At 43.3% G+C, this 20,837-nt stretch overlaps 1 protein-coding gene across 6 annotated transcripts in view; it reads right to left on the bottom strand.

Annotated features, from left to right (window-relative positions):
* DGKH (diacylglycerol kinase eta) overlaps positions 1-20,837 on the bottom strand; it is a 164,304-nt gene that overhangs the window by 75,539 nt on the left and 67,928 nt on the right. For all 6 annotated transcript variants that reach the window (XM_081046611.1, XM_081046613.1, XM_081046610.1 and 3 more), the window contains exons 3-4: positions 15,646-15,756; positions 13,728-13,808 (exon numbers count right to left, since the gene is read on the bottom strand). In XM_081046611.1, coding sequence (XP_080902737.1) covers positions 13,728-13,808; positions 15,646-15,756 — 192 coding nt within the window. The remainder of the gene's footprint in view (positions 1-13,727; positions 13,809-15,645; positions 15,757-20,837) is intronic.

Below are 20,837 nucleotides of genomic sequence, written 5' to 3'. Positions count from 1 at the left end.
ACTCCCCACAAACCTGCTTTCATTCTCGTTTCAACCCTTAATTAAAAGCATCATTATATACCAATCCTCCCTATTTCAACAACTCTATTAGTTTCCTCCTCTCCCTTCTCCATTCCCTTTGGCCAGAGCCTTCCAGTCTTTCCCACAAGCTCTCTCACCTATCCCTTCCTTCCCTCCTCTTACAGACGGTCTGGTATGTACCCTTGTCACGGTCTCCAGCAGTGCCCACACTGGGCTTCCTGCCAAATCCACCAGTCTGGTCAAACGCATCTGATAGGAAGCTTCCAGAAAGAGCTCCTATGCAGCATTTAAAAATTTTCAGTAGTCAATACATATTTGTGATACAAAAATCCAAAATGTGTTTAGAATGAAAAGTATGTCTCCCTCCTAAGCCTGTCCCCAGCTCCTGAGTTCTCTTCCTGAGTCAAATAAATACTTGTCAGCTTGTGTGCCTCTCTCCAGAGATCTATGTATCTCTGTGCATATACAACAAATAGGGGGTCTTTGAGGTTTAAACGTGTGTGTGTTTGCACACACACGGAGTCATATTTTATACATGCACACTGTTCTACATCTGGCTTTTCTCACTGAATAAAATTCGAGGTTTACTCCATGTTGTTTTATGTAGAGCTGATTCGTTCTTTTTCAGGGTCGCATAACATTCCACTGTGTGACGTTGTTCATAATTCATTTCAAGTAGATCTCTAACTTTTACATTGGATTGTTTCCAATTTTTTGCTATAAATATCTTTGTGCAATAACTATCCTTACCCATATGCCTTTGCACACACAGTACATTTCACTAGTCCTGCTGATTCTGGATGGTGTGGACAGTGAAGTCATGCATGAATCCAAAAACTTGAAAGAACTTTCTTTACAATCTAGCCTATAAAGTGTGTACCTTGATCATATTGTGTTAAACCTCGGGTGAACATCTTTTAGAAGTTTTTCAGGTTATTCTGAAGGTCATCACGTGAGTCCGTGCTGGGGGGCATACTTCCAGCTATCCTGCTTGAAAAGACACACACCTGGAGAAATGCACAGGAACAATGCTTCCCTGTACACACACACACAAATATCTGCAGTGTTACACAGGTCCCCAAAGTGAGACGCTTTAGCTGCTTTATCCTGACCGCTCTTGTCACAGTATGAGCCTAACGAATAGGGCAGCTCTAATAATACTGTTGAGCAACTAGGAAAATTAATTATTGTTAGTGTCCTTCATGGATGGAATTCTGAAAAAGAAAATGGCCAAAGTTTGTGGACAAATCAGACCACGGGGACCAAACACTCAACCCAGTGCTTATACACGAGATATCATAAAACATACATACAAACACACAGCGCACAGAATACTGTCACTCTCCTGCTCTACTGTCACTAGGCCTGCGAACACTAGTGACAGGCCTGTGTGATTTCTGGTTACAACCCTAGTAGCTTTCCACTGTCAGATGTGCATTCTAAACAGTGTTGTACTAATATTACAAAGCATTAGTGAAGTGTAAAAGCAACGCCAACAAGAATCCCACCAGCTGATCCTGACACACTGTGTCACCTGGCCACGCCTGGCGTCTGGATCAATGAAAGACATCCCTCAGGCTTGCTGCAAGGGGGATGAAGTCCTGATGTCAAGGCACCATGTGTCATGTAGCCACACCTACTCTGTGATGTTGGCTGTTTACCAGTTTCTTGCTACTAATCTGTTTTTCTCCAAGCTTTAAAGACCATCTTCTGCCTTGAGTTCCACAACAGTAGGCACAGCTTACCAGAAGCTTCTGAAAGTATCCTAAGAGAGCTGGCTGGTCCTTCACAAACCCCGATCAGCTAACACAACTTGAGCACCAGAACTGCCCCAAAGCCTTCAGATTTGCTACCAATGGTGAGTCTCATCCTACGACAATGAAGGGGTGGGGGAAGGAGGGGAGGAAGGGAGGGAAGAGAGAGAGGGAGGCGGGGAGGGGGAGGGAAGGGAGCGAGGGAAGAAAGGGAGAGAGGAGGGAGGGAGGGAAGGAAGGGAGAGAGGTAGGGAGGGAGGGAAGGAAGGGAGGGAGGGAAAAAAGGGAGAGAGGAAGGGAGGGAGGGAAGGAAGGGAGTGAAGGAAGGAAGGGAGGCAGGAAAGAAAAAAGAATCTCCAACTGGATAGCACTCATCCTATCTGTTGTCAATGAAAAGATATTGCTTTGGACTTCCCATGTCTGTTGCTCACTAGATTGCAATTTGTCTCCCTTAACTACAAACCTACTTTTGTCTTCATGCACTAAGATTTAGTCTTGGCAAAGTTTAAATTGGGTCCAGAGACCACAAAAATGTTTAAGGCAGAAATTACTAAACTGAAAATCTCTTTCCTAGCCACTTTCTAGTCAGGCTTGTAAACATCTCTGGGATTCTTTGGAGAGTTTCAGCACCATGGCTGTCTACTTCCCAATTTCTTAACAGGGCACCAAAGAGTCGGGCTTCCTGAGATTTGGAACATCAAACTTCTTAGAAAGCAAGATGGCACCATCTAGTCAGCACAGAACTCGCAAGATGCTGAAACTCCTCAGGGTTCTGCTGCTTCAATCAAATGGCCGCAGGCTGTCAGGCCTTCTTCTGACAGTCAGACATGTATGGTGGGTTTTTAAAAAATTTATTGCCAATAGTTTATTTTCCCATATAGGCCCCTATTCCAGGTATCTCCAGGAGACAAGTTGTCACCTTTCATAGGGGTTGAGGCTTCTTTCTGTACCACAAATGGGTTTCGGAAGTCAGAGCTCATCTAAATGGGCATGGGACTAAAGGGCCTTGAATTGAGCACCTCAGCCAGGAAAAGACCATAGTGCAGGCCAAGTTGATCCCAGAGCCCTTCCATGGGTGGAGCAGTCAGGCTGGCCAAGAGGGGACCAGCCTTCCGTGGTGGCCCCCGCAGCTTAGAAGCCTCTGCGTCACTATCGGTTGGTGGGGCCAGGGTGCTAGTTCAACACTTGAGCAATTGTTGCCTGTGTTCATGCTGAATCTCTCAGAAGAGAAGATGGAATCTAGAAGTTCAAGTCCACAGAAGTACGGTCGCCGTCCCAGTCAGAGCACCAGCTCAGGACCATCTGGACGGAGCTGCGAAAGGCCTAGTACGAGGAGCAGCATGTGAGTGAAACGCAGATGTGTAAGTAGCACAGGGGCCGCTCTGCACGTGGCCTCCACTGGGAATGACAGCACAGAAAGGTCACTATGAAGGTCAGTCCTCCATCACACAAAGTTAAAGCAGGCCAGGCTGCACACCTGGACGGCAGTCTCCCACTGGCCACTCACAGGGTGCCTAAGGCAAACATCCTCCCAGGGAACCAGCTGCATAAAACCCTGGCGTCTGGACTCAGGGATAAGCAGGTCTACACAGTCACTATATTTGGACCCCAGAAATCCTGGCATAGGGGGCGTGTGTGTGAACAAGAGCAGATGAAACAGGCCCAGCAGATTCTGTCTGTGGAATCTGGAAGGGTCTGGACCTCAATCCCCTAAAAGAGTTTGTAATCCTCTCCCTTCTCATCAGCAATGGGCCCTGTGACAGCACAGATTCCAGTCCCCTGGGGAGGCAATTCCTTGTGTTTTGTATCCCAAGAATCCTATTTCAGGGCCACATATTTTAAAGGCAGGGGCCTATCCATGGAGGTTTTACAACTTTTCACAAATTCAGTCCTTAGAGGCCAATTCTTTTATCCACCACTGCATATCCAGAAGCTGGTACAATGTCTGCTCCATACAGCAGGCTCTCAGTAAATATTTGCTGAATGAATGAATGAATGAATGAATGTCTAAGGGCAGGCCCAGAAATGGAAGAGGGTGTAGGGAATGGGCTGTGCCATAGCCTGTGGGAGAGAAAAAGTACTAGAAGCAGCAGATTGAAGGCTACTGGCCACGTCGTCCCTGAGTCCCGGATCTTCAGAAGACCCGGACAGGCGAGGAGAACGTGGAAATGCCAAGCACAGCAACTTACATGGTACCCTGCCTGCACCTCCAGGGCACCGTTCTTTAGATGGTGAGTCCACTCTCCCAAATTACTGGTAGTGTCTATTCACATCACGACACACCCTTGGACCAAACTGATCTGTGTGCTGACACTCCCATGGTCTGATTATGCAAACAAAGCCAGGTTCCCAGAACTCCGGGCTTGCCAGAATACTCAAAGGCACGCTCACTGGTTCCCATTTGAAAGATTTCTGGATGGCTACTAGTGAAGGCGGAGATAAAGCAAGGCACAGTTCTCTCCTACCCGAATCTTACATCCACCCCAAGACTTTAGTCTGGCTACGAAAGGACCACTGGTTTCTTACCTCCTAGGACTTTGGTCTGAGGAAGTTCATAATAGCTTTAAGAGGTATTTCTCTGGATTATATTCTTGGAAAAGATGCGATATCACTAAATGAAAAGATAAATATGATACATCCACAGAAACAATGATATTTCATTTCTAAAAGCATGATGTCTAAGTTATAGGAATACAAATTTCAAACTTAACTTATAAATAATTGGCTTTCATAGTATAAAGTCATCTACACTGTACATCAATTTTAAAAGGCAAAAAACAGCCACTCAAATTGCATTAATGTGGTATCATTGTAAAATGCTATAAACTATTTTAACCAATTTGAATGTAAAAACTATGAGTTTTGCCAATATCAGGCATCTAACAATTACGTGGGACCACTGCAACAATTAATGACAGGCAGCAATCCGGCTTGTAAGACTTACTTTTGGTATAAAAACAGTCTGGGTCATGGTATAAAGATTTCACCAAGAATACAAATATTTACAGACACATTACAATTCAACATCATTGGGGGAATTTAGAAAACTGTTCTCTACGCTAAAACTTGAAATGCCATTTTTCTCCCAAAGAAAAATTAGTTTTCAAACAGCATTCGTTTATTCATTCAATAAGGCACACTCCTTCATTCATTTAACAAACATCAGTTGTGCTTCCCCTCTGTGAAGACCCTGCCTTAGCCATGGGGATTCAGAGGTGAAGACAGCAGTCTGTGCCACTACCTCCCCCTCAGCCCCTCTCACATCCACACACCATGCAGAGATCTCTCCCATAGCATCCGTGAAGGAGGCCACTTAGCTCTTGCTGTAATGAGACTGGGTTTAAAGTGACCAGCAGGGCGCTCAGCCAACTCTAAATCCACTCCTCCCTGCCTATTCCCAACAAACCCCAAGGGCGGAGAGCCCCAAATTCTGTACAAGCTGTGCGGAGCTACTAGCCATCCAACCTTGAGAAACTCACTTCCGCTCTCTGAGCCTGAGTCTGCTCCAAGAACTCTCTTCTTGAAAGCCCCTTGCAGTTCACAGGGAATGAGGTGACTAGAGAGTTCCAACAATGGGAAGAGCTGTTACCTCACAAGGGGCCGTTCTATCAGGTGACTTAACTTATAACGCGGTCCTCTCCGTGGAGCTGACACTGTCCCCCTGTGAATTCAACCACAGGTCTTTGCCCTGCACGCTGCAGTCATACAAAACCCATCTACTGCCTCTTTTACATGATAATTCTTCAAATATTAAAAAGACGGTCACATTTCCCCCAAATCTTTAAAATGAAAAGTGCGTTTTAACGTCAATCAATCCTCAGCCTTCTTTATAATACTGGTTACCACCCTCTGTGAGTTCCTTAGCCAACTTTTCTATTTCAAATGTAGTGCCCCAAATATAATGTAATACTATTCAAGGTTTTTAGTATGACCGGCCAGTATCACAAGACTGTAGTAATGCAACATGAGACCGTGGCTGACTTAGAGTGGAACAGACAACTGCACACGTAAAAACCTATTAGAGCAAAACAATCGGAACCACACTCCTTTAAAACTCCCCACGAAAGAGGCAGGAGAGCAGAATGGCCACGGGCACAGCTGAGACCAGATGGCGCAGGTGGGTTCAGAAACAAGCTGTTTACATGGATTATTAGATGTCTCCGGTTCCTGTAACTGGGGAGCATAACACTTCCTACCTTATAGGACTGATATGACGAATTGATGCTTTATCAGATACAAAGCATTTAGAAGGCACACAGTAGTTACAGGAAACATTACCAAATAAAGTAGGCAACTTATTTATGTCAGTGATGAGTTCTTTAGGTGCTTAATTAAATACCTGTTGTGTGATGTGCATTCACGAATGATATGAAACGAATAACTTTTACTTACTTCCTTTGTAACTCAACATTGAGATACTAATTGATAAAAGTAAACTGACAATTTCTTAGGCTCAAAGGATGTGACATCTCTCTTAAGAGATCAATGTAGAGTGAGCCCAGGGGAAAACACCATAAACAGAAAGTAAACTTTAAAATACAGTCTGCTCATTTCCATTCCACTATGAATGCATCACTTTCACAATCTTATAGGATACAAGAGTACGTTCTCTTTGTTGATTGGTTGTTTTCATGTATACTTTTGAAGACCTCAGCAGAAAGATCATAACCTAATGCCAATCATCCTTCAGTCACGTCTGCTGTGGCCAGTGACCCTTGAACTACAATGACTCTTTGCTCCAGTACTCACTGAGTTCTAAAAATAAGTGCTCGCACATGTATCTGTGCTTCAGACAACGGAGTGGGACCAGCATGGCTGTGCGGTAACCATGAGCTCTCACACACACTAGACTTCCACACTCACACGCTTTCCAGCTCACTAGAGATGCTAAGGGTGGTTACATAAACCAAATAAATTACCTCTGTCTTTCTACTTTGAAAAAAAAAATGCTACTTTCTTTATAAACTTCCATAAGAAGTTTTAGCAAGGTCAATACAGTAATTTCTTTAAAATGATGACTCATTTGTTTAACCTTCATTAAAATGTCAAGAAAACAGTCATTTGAACAGCAGGCTTTGAAAGCTTGATGTATGCCACATGATTGTGAGGACATGCAAATCATTAAAAAGCTCGTCTTTAGCAAACAACTGTTACCTAACTAGGAATGATTGTGACTCACTCATTACAGAGACTGCTTTTCCCAATAACACGTTGTGGGGACAAAACCCCAAAAAAGCAGTTTCCAGGCTCTCGGCCTCACATAGAAAGGTGCTGGCTCGGGTAGTAAATGGCCATCAACTGTGATCAGATGCCAGCAGCTGTGGCTAGTTGGCCGTCAGCTGTAACCCGTAGGCCATTGGCCACTAATATAACGGCTGTGGCTACGCTAGCAGGAAAGGAATGGGGCTAGCAAGAAGGTGGTGGCTGGCAAGCACGGACTGCTGTTAGGCAGATTATGTAGATCCTGCTTCCTGTGTCTCCAGTCCAGCCGCCAGCGAGAATATATTGGTTTGATTCCCCTACTTATGGCTCCATGGGTGTTCCTTTTTGGCCTTACCGTGTCCTGCGTTCTTGGGCGGGGAGTGGGAGCTGAGACCCTGCACGACAAATGGCGCAGCGAGCAGGGTCCTCTGCGCGACACATGGCGTAGTCGGCAGGATACGGTGCTGTCCAAAGCTTTCCGAAGGGCAGTGGAGCAGTTTGTGCGTATGAAAGCTCAGTCTGAGGAAGACCAGGAGGAGCAGCTGCCGGAGAGCTCGATCCCCGTGGAGGGGTGGAAAGAGGTGGATGGTTCCCCAACCAGCAGAGGCCGGAGAAAGCGGAGAAAGCGAAGGTTGTTGCCGCCCTGTGGGCTGGGAACTGCTTGCTGAGGCAGCCCGGATGCAGGACTTTTAGTCCCAGGAGGAAATGCTTGCTGAGTCCTCCGTGGGAGATGAGGGTGAGGTCAAGGTCATCCCTCACCCCCAGGACAGCCCTGGCGAATGACTATGGACTATGGGGAATTGCCTTCTATCCCTAATTTAATGGACGCTTGACTGTTTGGGAACATACCATCATGTAGTGGGACTGGTTAGATGTTTGCTTTTGTGTCTTGACTGGCCGCCATTGATAATATGTAAGCACCTTGATGTGAGCCGCTGTTGTTCCAGCACAGTACCCCGAGAGGCCCAGAGAGAGTGGCAGTGCCCTGAGAGCCCTGGCTGTGTCCAGGAAGTCTGGCTGTGTCCAGAGAGAGTGGCAGTGCCCTGAGAGGCCCTGGCTGTGTCCAGGAAGTCTGGCTGTGCCCAGAGAGAGTGGCAGTGCCCTGAGGCCCTGGCTGTGTCCAGGAGGTCTGGCTGTGCCCAGAGAGAGTGGCAATGCCCTGAGAGGCCCTGGCTGAGTCCAGGAAGTCTGGCTGTGTCCAGAGAGAGTGGCAGTGCCCTGAGAAACTCTGGCTGTGCCCGGGGAGACAGGTGGTACCCTAAGAAGCCCAGGAAGTCTGGCTGTGACCAGAAGTACTGTGGTGGTGCCCTGAGAAAAGCTGGCTGTGCCCGGGGAAACAGGTGATACCCTAAGAAGCCCAGGAAGTCTGGCTGTGCCCAGAAGTACTGTGGTGGTCCCCTGAGAAACTCTGGCTGTGCCCGGGGAGACAGGTGGTACCCTAAGAAGCCCAGGAAGTCTGGCTGTGCCCAGAAGTACTGTGGTGGTGCCCTGAGAAAACCTGGCTGTGCCTGGGGAGACAGGTGGTACCCTAAGAAGCCCAGGATGTCTGGCTGTGCCCAGAAGTACTGGTGGTGCCCTGAGAAACCCTGGCTGTGCCCAGAGAGCCTGGCTGTGTTCGGGATAGTGCATTCACCTCCAGGCTCCTTGCACAGGGCCCCTCGCAGAAGACGCTTGTCGCGTAGATTGTGAGGCGAGACCCTGTAGGGGTGGAGTGTGGGGACAAAACCCCAAAAAAGCAGTTTCCAGGCTCTCGGCCTCACATAGAAAGGTGCTGGCTCGGGTAGTAAATGGCCATCAACTGTGATCAGATGCCAGCAGCTGTGGCTAGTTGGCCGTCAGCTGTAACCCGTAGGCCATTGGCCACTAATATAACGGCTGTGGCTACGCTAGCAGGAAAGGAATGGGGCTAGCAAGAAGGTGGTGGCTGGCAAGCACGGACTGCTGTTAGGCAGATTATGTAGATCCTGCTTCCTGTGTCTCCAGTCCAGCCGCCAGCGAGAATATATTGGTTTGATTCCCCTACTTATGGCTCCATGGGTGTTCCTTTTTGGCCTTACCGTGTCCTGCGTTCTTGGGCGGGGAGTGGGAGCTGAGACCCTGCACGACAAATGGCGCAGCGAGCAGGGTCCACTGCGCGACACACGTACTCATACCGGGTTTCCCTGAAAATAAGACCTAGCTGGACCATCAGCTCTAATGTGTCTTTTGGAGCAAAAACTAATATAAGTAAAATAAGTCTTATAGTCTTATAGTAAAATAAGACCAGGTCTTATATAATATAGGACCGGATCTTTTATTAATTTTTGCTCTAAAAGATGCACTAGAGCTGATTGTCTTGCTAAGTCTTGTTTTGGGGGAAACACGGTATGAGTTAAAAGTGGAAATAAATCTTCATTACACCTCTGAAAGATAGGTAGGATGAAGTATTTTCTCAAGATAACAGTTCATCCACATTCTCCTTCAAAATTCCCAAACTTTGGGGCAGCTGGTTAGCTCAGCTGGTTAGAGCGCGGTGCTCTTACAAAACAAGGTTGCCAGTTCGATCCCCACATGGGCCACTGTGAGCTGCGCCCTCCACAACTAGATTAAAACAACTATTTGACTTGGAGCTGATGGGTCCTGGAAAAACACACTTGGAAAAAAAAAAAATTCCCAAGCTTTTGGAGTTTGTAACATCAGTCAAAAGAATACTGTGTGGTAGGAAAGAGCCCTGGATTGAACATTCACAGATGGCACAAAGGTGTGTTAAAGATACAAGTGCAAAAGTGAAACTAAAACTCAAAATACCATACAGACATCAAGAAAATAAAAGAGAAAATGATTTTTAAAATGAATGAACCTCATGTTGTAAACTAAAAGGCTCAATAAAAATTTACCCAGCAAAAAAAAAACAACAACAAAAAAATGAATGAAAAAAACTAAGAACGTATTATAGAGTTCACAATTACAGAGAATGCCACGGTAAAAATTAAACTACAAATAAATTAATGATGAACATTAACCTGAAGGTTTATAAAATGCCAATGAGGCATCTGGGACTGTCCTTCTCCATGCCCCATCACATCAATGTCACCTAACATCACAGAAAATCTTTCAGTGTCGGTAGGTTTTACTGTTGTCACGGTTGTTACCTATTGCAGAAGATACTTGCAAAACCACAAACTCAAACCCTGGCTAAAATTAGCCCAATTTAAGAGAATTAAGAAATATATATATATGTATATATGTATACATATATACAGAGGGTGCTAAAAAATGTATACACATTTTAAGAAAGAAAAAAACTATTAAAATTGTAATATTCAATATATAACGATAACAAAAGACGAATACAAGTCACATTTGACTTCTGCAATGACAAGAGATGCTCAAAGTGGTTCCCATCAGTGTTCAGACACTTCTGATTATGGAGAACTACTGCTTGAACAACGTTGACCAAAGTGTTCACTTGTCTACATTTTTTTGTAAATTTCAACAAAATATTTCAACAAAAAGTCTTCTCATGCCTAAAAAAACTTCCACCTTATTAATTATATCAACAAATACTTCTGGATAAGGTAATAATGATGTAAAAAGATATGACAGTCTTTGACCTCAAGGAGGTTATAATAAAATAAGTACTTAACTAAAAGTAAGACAGGATATAGCAAGTTCTCTAAGAAAGGTTCAACAGGAGAGATGGCATGCAGAAAGAACTGTACAAAGGATTTAAATAAACTCTCCCAAACCCAAGCTTCTCGTTCCTTTTACCTTTATCTGCACCAATACTCTAGAATAGGGGTGTCCAAACTTTTTCCAATGTTTTTCACCAAGGGACATATGTGGTAAAATACACAAACAGCCGGGCCACTCATTCGAGGTGAAGTATGTATTGCCTCACCTGGTTTATTTAAGTAAACTAAATATATTTTTGGAATTTGCTGCGGGCCAATTAACAATGGATCATGGGCCGCAGTTGGCCCGCGGGCCGCAGTTTGGACATGCCTGCTCTAGACCTTGTCTTCACCTGAAATTACTCCATCCTTCGAATCTTAAATGTTGGAACCCTTTTATAGATTAAGCTCTAGATCCCTGTTGGGGGACAGCCTTATCTCTCCCTCCCCCATGAGTCTCCATAGAGGGGAGACGACTAACGTGTAGTCCCCAGGGAAGGAGAGCGGTTTAGTCTGATTGGTTAATCACCCTACCTCTGACCCCCTTCATTTGGGAGGAAAGAAGAATAAGCAACATTTTGATCTTAGGCCTCCAACAATTTATCAGAAGTTCTGTATTTAGTGGTTATTGGATCCTGTTCAGCCATTAATAAGCTGTCCCTTACCATTTGTGTCTCATTTCAAAAACCTGAGAACTCAAAGTGGGAAGATAGATGAGTTACTGATCCCCCGAACACCCAATCATCCCTTTATCTTTCTGTTTAACCTTCCCCATTAACCCTGGATCCATTTAGTTGTTGTCCTCTATCCCCATCTTAAAGAAAATGCTCTATGCCTAAGAATGAAGAGCATTGCTAAGCTTGATCTCCAATCTTTGGCAGACATTGTGACACTCCTTACTACCTGGTAAATCTCCTACAGGTCCCTATTCAGTTTCATTTCTCATTTTCTATAGAAGCTACTCCAAATGCTCCTAAACTCTTACTCATAGCAGATGACCTTGTCTTCAATTTCACTGAGAACAGTAGTATTTGGGTTTGAAATACACGAACTTCCTGTCCCCACCTACACCCATAAACTGGCCGATGCTAATCTCTTACCCTGTACTCTGGTTCTTTTGCCTTTCATCTTACTCAGCAATCAGGCTTCATCATCATTCTCTCTCTTTCCTCCAGCTTCACCTTTTCATTCTAACAATTCTTTCCTCTCTTCTTATAGACACACTCACAACCCACTTTAAAAACAAAACAAAAGAACAACAACAAAACCAACACTCTCTCTGCAAACCTGAGCATACTTCTAGCTATACTTGTTCTCCTTTAAGGAGCCAAGTTGTAGGAGAAGTAATCTACCCTGGCCTCCTTTGCCTTTCCACTCTGCATTCTCAGTGCAGCCTAACGCATGCCACCCCACTGCTGAAACGATCCACTTCCACGTCCTCCGGGTTACCAAATTCGACAAACACTTTCCATTTCTTCTTCCACTTGACCTCTCGACAGTATTTGATGTTTAACAACTTCCGTCTTGACACTCTTCCAGTGGCTTTTTATAACATCGTTGCCTCCTGATGCTCCTTCTATAACTCCAGAATGCTTTCTCTGTCTCTATTGGTCAAACCTTACATTTAAACATTTTCCCAGGATTCTATTCTTGGCTTTCCTCTTCTCAAACTAAACTCTCCCTCGGGAGTGGGGGGAGGAATATTTACACCATGAATTATTCCACGTACCCATAAATCAATAAGATGAAATCTGAACTCATCTGCTCCCTCCCCCACCCCTCCCATCAGTGCTTACCTCTATCATGGCACTGCTCTCTATTTGTCTATCTGTCTGTCTTCCCTGCCCTCGCATGCCTAGCGTATGGACACAATACACTGTTGTCACTAGTGGTGGCTTCCAAGAGCAGGGACTGGGCATGTGGAGGGGGCAACTACAGAGCAAGAACAATGCATCTTAGAGGACCTAAGGAATACGTAGGTACACGTATAACTGCAGATGAACTTCACTGAACTACACTGTGAATACCTTAAGGGAAGTAATATTTATTCATTCATTCATTCATTTACTCACTCACCGACTCATCCACCCACCCATCCATCCATCCATCCATCCACTCATTCATCCTCCATCCATCCATCCATCCACCCACCCACCCACCCACCCACCCACCCATCCATCCATCCACCCATTCATCCATCCATCCACTCATTCATCCATCCATCCATCCATCCATCCATCCACCCACCCACCCACCCACCCACCCATCCATCCATCCATCCATCCATCCATCCATCCATCCGTGAATCTCTTGGGCTTAGCACAAGTACCTGGCATACACTACTCAATCCACAGGATACTAAATTCACATTTTTCTGAATCAAAGAATTAGATAGAGGAAGAATGGAATCTGAGATAAGCCTGGAAGAACTGGTTGGATTTCAACAGCTCTAGATGAAGGCGGAATCATTTAAGACAGAGAGGATGGGGAAAGCATAGGCACAGACAAGAACGCTGGTCTGGTAAGGTGCATAAAGACAAGTAATTATCAGTAGCACAAGAATGCTGAGGCATGATTTTATAAGACTGTAAGATGCAGTTGCAGATGTAACTTGACAGGCAATGGCAAGCCAGTGACGTATTCTAAGCCATGGGATTTGCAACTGGAAAAGAAGTAACTGGCACAGAGGACACTTCTTAAATAGCTACCAAATGAATTACCTAAGCAAGAAGAAACGACAGCCTGAACTAGAGCAACTACAGTAAAAGTAGAAGAGAAGAAAATATTATTTATGAGATTGAAGGAAAGACCAAACTTTGTGAGTATTCAAAGAACAATGGCATTAAAGTATTAAATTTAAAAGAAAAAAAACATATATATATATATATATAGTAAAAAAACAAAACAAAACATTTATTTCATACACTGGTTTATTGACCCAAACAATCATGAAGGGTGTTGGGTGCCAAGGTATAGAGTGGTAGGAACTCCAACCAGCACCCCTGACACACAGTTTGTAACTGAAGAGGGCATCCTGCATACGCCTAGGAAAAGTCATTCTGTAACTTTTGGGTGGGGAGTTAGAACATAACCATACCGTGAAGCTGTTGTTAGCATTCTTTGTGCTTGCTTCAGCTACACTGGCATCTGAGAGGTCAACTTCATCAAATATCAGAGACTGTTAATGAAAAAGAAGACAAACAGATTAAATGAAAACCGAACTCAAGGCTCCTCAATAACTTTTTTTTTTTTTTTTTTTTAATATCAGGTCATGACTATAAGCCTATGTCAGGAATTCGGAATATAAAATGAAGAAAAATCGAAGTTAGTGATACTTCGTGAGTAAAACCATACAGTACAACTAACACATAAACCCCAAACTGAAATGGACTTTAAAGAACTCCAGAAGACTTAACCCACATTCGTTAAGTGAGGACTGAAAAGAACTAGTCCTGACTCAGGTCACGGAGATATACCGAACCTTCTTTTCCTCATTTATAAATGTGTTCAAGTGAGATGGTGAATGTGCTCTGCAAATATAAAACGATGTTTCTTTTATACTCTTAAAAGTGGTTTCAATCAAAAAAGTTTCAGTGGTAAAAACTCCATAGAAATGGGATCTTTAAAAATGTACAATTCAGAGATTCGAAAATTCTAGTAAATAAATACATCCTTCCCACTGAATCATGCCGTCGTTGTTCACACTCATTCAGTGTCTTCCAGCAAGGCAGGTATCATGCTCCTCTAAAGTGTAGAAAAAGGGGCCCCTTCTCTGACAGCTTCAAGCCCCCCAAGATCTCCAGGGGGTTAATGCTTCAATCCTACCAATCTGACTATACAACTTGCTCCCTGACTTGAGAGAATTTATAATCCAGCACAGGCGATGAAACAGACACAAGTAACTTTAACATAAGCTAGACTATTTGAAGTAGAAGAGATACTACGAAACGCGATGGAAGGTCACAGGTTATTTCTCTTGTGAATAATGGAATAAAGTGCAGACAGAAGGATGGAAACATGGGGCCAGGCTGAAGACTATCAAGTGGTTATCTGCTGCCCACTGACAAATGGGAAAAGTCAGGAGGCAGCCCATCAGGGACAACCCTGAACACAACGGCTTTGAAAAGAAGATTATTTCATTCAGTTATTACTCCTACAGCTACATAATCTAAAGATTAGGTTTGTTTGCTGGTTTGTTTTTACTTCCTGGGGTGTAACTCTACTATTTATATGAGGAACATACTTTTCTTTAATATGGAAATTATCAATTACTCAACTGACACAGTAGCACGAAATTTTAATGTCTATTTTTGAAGGACTACTAAAATAGCAGGTTTAAATGGAAACTCATCATTCTAATTTCTTTCCTCCAAAACTGCATCATTATTTTATTTGACTGTTACATAAAAATTCTTTAAAGCCTTAATTTTGTTACACTATGACTATTATTCGTAACTACTAGCATAACTGAGTGATTACTCTGTGTACCGGGTACCATGGAAGTACTTTATGTCTATTACCTCATTTACACCACCTGTCAACATCACGTGCTCCCCTGGAATGTACTGGAACTGGGATATATATGAACTCTGTCTGAAACCAGAGCATGGATTCTCAGCAACTATAGACATTCTCTCTCTCATGGTCAGGGCAAGATTTATAAGATGGAAAGTATTGAGAAAGGAGGGGAAATCCAAAATTTTGAGTTCATTATATCTCATGAGGTTAGATTTAACATTTCATTTTAATCGGAACAAAAGAAGAAAGGAAGAAAGCAAAAAATACACTAGAACCTTCCTAGTCAATCATCTTAGGGGACATGCCCTGAAACTGACTTAAATTGACCCCCCTTGAGATTTGGTCCAGATGAATCACATTTATATGGAATTCACAGAAGAGCAGCAAGCAAAGAAGGCTATAGTGAGCTCCAAGACAAGAACAGCTTACAGAATCATAATTTTAAACCCACCCACAACCTCAAGTGCTTGCTTGCAACTAGTTTTTTCTCCAATTACCTTTGAGTCCTTTGCATAATAAAGTGTCCGGCCTCGAAGTTTGAAGTAGCGCTTTTTCCACCTTTGGAAAGAACTGGTTTGCTTCAATAGTTGTCCCTCTTTAATACTGGTCTGGGGAGAAGCAGAAGCACGACATGATGAAATTAAATTCAAAACCAAATAAAATTCAGAATTAATGACACAGTATCATTAACATTTTGAATATTGTTTCCCATGTCCTACAAATTACATGAGACAATATTTTCTTCTTTCTGTTCAATCAAGGGAGCACACATGCAAAGTCCCAAAGAGCAAAGGTAACTCTGACACGGTTCCCTGACTACGAGTCGTCACAAATAGTACAGACGGCACAAGCACACAAACTAATGCTTGTAATACGGTGTGACGCATACACTGACTTGTATACAGTAAGTGTTCAGTAAATGGTGGAAAGGGGAGAGGCGCAGTATAACACAATGATTAAGAAAGGCACTAGCTTTCCATCCCTGTGACCACTTTTAGAGCTGGCATTTTATACTTCTTAATCCCTTTCACCTTTTTTACCCATCCCCCAGTCCCTTTCCCACCTGGTGAGCACCATGAATACAGGCAATAATATTATAATAACTTATGTATGGTGTCAGAAGGGTACTAGATTTGCTGGGGTGATCACTTCATAAGGTACGTAAATGTCGAATCACTATATGCGCCCCTGAAACCAATATAATATTGTCTGTCAACTGTAATTGAAAAATAAAGTTGAAAAAAGAAATTAACAAAAAAGAAAGGTATGGGCTCTGGAGCCAGAAATCTGGTGCCACCTCTTAGGAGCTGGATGAGCTTAAGCAAATTACTAAACTTCCTTATGCCTTTATTGATTCACCTATAAAAGGATGATAGATTATAGGGCTGTAAGGAACAAATTAAAAGCATGTAACGGACTTATTGTATAGCACATAGTAAGTGCTCATTAAATGTCCATTATCGGCCGCCATGTGTTACTGTGACACACATATATTCAAAGCACTGAGCATGGAGGTTCAGAGAAGGAAGATCCACTCTGCCTCTGAGGATAGCCTGGGGCCGGTCTCAAAGGAGTTTACCAGAATGACAAGGGAAGGAGAGGGTATTTTAGGAGTATGCAGAAGTAGAAAGGTTTAAAATGGCAGGGAAATTTGGGGAATCTTCAAAGAGCTTTGGGTTATACATGCAGGATGGAGCTCACAAGGGGAGGAGATGTGGTTGGAAGACGCAGGCAGGGGCTCTCTGGGTCAGGCCCCCCGCGAAGCATTTTACGATACAAGTTCATTTCATCGTCAACAACAGAATTTCCAGAACCTCTCTGATGTCACCCAGCATCTCTCCCTATTGGTCCCCTCCCTCCACAGTGTCAAATGGGCATGTACGCTCCTCCCTCACGTCTGGACACGACCCACTGTCCCCTTCACTGCTCTTCCCTCAGAAGTCTATCCGCTCAACTCCTTCAATTCTGACCTTCTCAACGAGACACACCTCATCAACCTCCAATTTAATACAGAAACATGTTCTCCCTATTTTCCTCCACCTGGATCTTATTTACTCCCCCCCCCACACAAAGTACATCTTCTAACATGTAATGTAATTTACATATTTATTATGTTTTTTGATGTTTATTATGTTTACCATTACCTATTAGAATGGAAGATCTCTGAGTTTATTTTACCTAATAGAGTTAAATTGAGTGTTTCACTTTAATTGGCTGTTAAGAAGAAAGAAGGAAACTAAACTTACAGCCTTGCTATACAATATGGATCACGTTTACACTGAATTCACAGAAGAGCATTAATGCTGTAGTGAGCCTCCAGGACAAAAACCGCTCAAAAAACCAAAATTCGAAATGCACCCCACTGCTTTGCACACTGATAGAGCCTGAGTGCCAAGAACTTCACCAAGCACAGACAAGACGGAGGTCCATATAAATTTACAGCAGGTACTGAGATTAAACCCAGGTCTGTTTGACTCCAGACTTTATTCCCCACTTTTACACTATAGTGTCCTTTATTATCAACAAGACACAAAATGTTGAAACAAGTTTGCTGCCACCAATAATGTAGTTAATTATATTAATGCTTACTTTCAATTTCTTTTTTTATTTTTATTAAAGTTTATTAGGTTGACAATTGTTGGCAAAGTTACATAGATTTCAGGTGTACAATTCTGTAATACATTATTCATATTTCACATAGTGTGTTCACTACCCAGAGTCAGTTCTCTTTCCATCTCCATATATTTGATCTCCTTTACCCTCATCTACAATAGAAGATTTTCTCTATGAAGATCAGACAATTAAGTTCGCGAACTCATCCTAGAAAAAGTGCTACATACCTCACTGCTGAATATCACTATTGTCACCTTCGAAGTCCTCCCCTTGGGAAGCTATGCACCGATGCCAGTGCCTAGTCCACCCTTCAAAGCAATTTCTTTTTCTGGAATGGCCATCAGAGCTGTCGTCATATTACCCTTGATGTACAGACTATCATCAAAATGTTTTCCTTTCAATATTTCCTTTATCTTTGGGTAAAGAAAGAAGTCACTGGGGGCCAGATCAGGTGAGTAAGGAAGGTGTTCCAATACAGTTATTTGTTTACTGGCTAAAAACTCCCTCACAGACAGTGCCGTGTGAGCTGGTGCATTGTCGTGATGCAAGAGCCAGGAATTGTTGGTGAAAAGTTCAGGTGGTCTAACTTTTTCACACAACCTTTTCAGCACTTCCAAATAGTAAACTTGGTTAACTGTTTGTCCAGTTGGTACAGATTCAAAATGAATAATCCCTCTGATATCACAAAACGTTAGCAACATCATTGCAACATGTTTACGAACTTAATTGTCAGACCTTATACAGCTCGCTCAAAGTTGTCTTCCAGGAATTGTCAGATCATTAATATTTAATGATAACAAAATACTTTTGAAACTTTGGTACCAAAGAGCTCAGTCTGGACTCAGACAGACAGACGTCAAACCAGGCTCTGCCACTCACCACCAATACGAATCTGGGCAAGTGATTTCAGCTCTCTGCTCTCGTTTCCTCTCCTAAAATATGGCAGTAATAATATCAACTTCACAAGCTTGTTGCATCCAATTTAATTACAAGATAATGCCTGGAGAGCACTTAGCACACTGTCTGGGTTACAGAAAACATTCAATAAATGGCAGAAAGCGTTATTATTATGATATCATTATGCTATTAAGTTCAAGGAGTATTTGCCAGGCAGCAAATTATAAGAGCTTCTTGGAAGAAGAGAGTAAGTGTTCCGAGGCCACTGTAAGGGCAAATAACGGATGGAACAGGAGGAACGTGTCCAGAGATGAGGCTGAGGGAGCCCAGAGCTCTGAGCTGCTGACGCAACGGGGCGTCCACTGTTTACGTGCAAAAAGCTAGTGAAATGTTTGAAGCAGCCGAGTGAGAAGGGGGAAATGGGTGAGAACCTAAGTGGGGGACCCGGGAAGAGGCGGCAGTAGTCTGAGGGAGAGACACGAAAAGCTCCTTGAAATAAGGTTCCAGCATCACAGAAATGGAGAGAAGTGGAGCAACTTGAGACATTACCTTGGAGGCAGAATCTTCCGGACTTTACTGAACCAAGGAAAAGTCTGAGCGTTTGGGTTGAGCAGCTAGATGTAAATGAGTGAGAGGAAGGGATATTAGGCCCAGTCCGGTGGAAAAGCTGCGCTGAGGTTACCCAGGATGGAGAGTCTGCCGTGCTCGAAGCCAAACACAAAGTATCGAAACGCTATGAAAAGATAATCTATCCAAAGAACAAATCATCTGGAAATTCCAATTATAGAAGTGAGTGTATTGTGATTTTTTGTAAAGTTCTATTTTAGGCAACGAGGAAGACAACTTAATGTTTGGTGTATTTGTGTTCTATAAGCACTGTTTTCAGAAAGCCTACGTAGCCTACTCATTCTCTGCATGGTAATTAGAGTCATTTTCTAAAATGAAAACCTGATTATATTGTGCCACAGCCTAAAGCCCTTCGTTAGTTCTCTACTGCCTGCAGCTTGCCGTCCAAACGCCATCTGTCCCATGGAGGCCCCTGCCTGCATCATGCTCTCCAGCAGCAGCGCCCGCCTCACCCCCAAACACACACACTTTTCCCTCTGCCCTCCCTGTCCTCTCCTCAGTCTCCTTCTGAAAAGCTCCCCATTCATCTCCACTCTGACCCAGTGCCACTGCCCGTGAGTGCCTCTGCCCGTGAGTGCCTCTGTGACCCCCTAGGAAGAAGTGACCACTCCCACCTCTGTCCCAATCTGTGTAACAGGGCCTGGGACACTCAATGGCTTCGGGTTCCCTGCCTGTGGTCCCACCATGCTGAGACCTCCGTAAGAGCAAAGACTGCATCCTCCACATGTTAGTAACATCGCCATCTAACACGTTAGCTGACACCTCAGGGCCTCCAGAGATGTGGAAATGAACAACTTTTACTTCAAGTGTAAAATGGGGTATAACTGTATTTTCAAAGAATGAAAGCATTAGAAAACAGGAAATGGGGGCTGGAAATGATTTTATGGTTTCTAGCATTCAGCAGGGCTGGGCCTGCTTCTTTTCACACGTATAAGACCAGCAGACACAAAGCACTAAGGTGTGTGTGCCTCTAGGTACACTCCCTGGGGAATGGTGGGGAGAGACAGGCAGAGGGGCAGGAAGATGTCTACCTCAGTTTTCAGAATATGGCTAATTTAGAGATGGTCCTTACCTACTCACTTTAAAGCACATAACTTAGGGTTTTTTTTCTACTTCATATTCTTTAAATCTTGCATAAGCATGGATCAATCTGCACTGTGTGAGGCTATGGGGAATACAAAGACAGGTAAGATAAGATCCCTGCCTTCATGCATTTATAAACTTCTCTATGTTCCAATATACAAACAGTTCATTTTTAAATTCTTGAAGGGAAAAAAGAAAAATCCTTCTGAGACTAGCTAGCTTTCCTCTAAGAGATGTGATTTAAAAGATTTAAGTAGGAGGCAGTTATTCACATGAAAGTTAATCCTCAAAATAAATTTCTGTTTATATATGGCTAGTTAAACAAATACTTGTTACAAAAGGAGGACCATAACAAAAAATGATTAATTTGCAACAGCTTTAGCAAATATAATCACATAATCAAAGTGTGGTTTATGGAAAAACATACGTGGCTCCAAAAATCTCTAAATAATGAGTATACTAAGTGAAG

This window comes from Rhinolophus hipposideros, assembly GCF_964194185.1.
Source record: "Rhinolophus hipposideros genome assembly, chromosome: 4".
In the NCBI taxonomy this organism is placed as follows: Eukaryota; Metazoa; Chordata; class Mammalia; order Chiroptera; family Rhinolophidae; genus Rhinolophus; species Rhinolophus hipposideros.
This window is presented reverse-complemented; position numbering and strand designations above follow the sequence as displayed.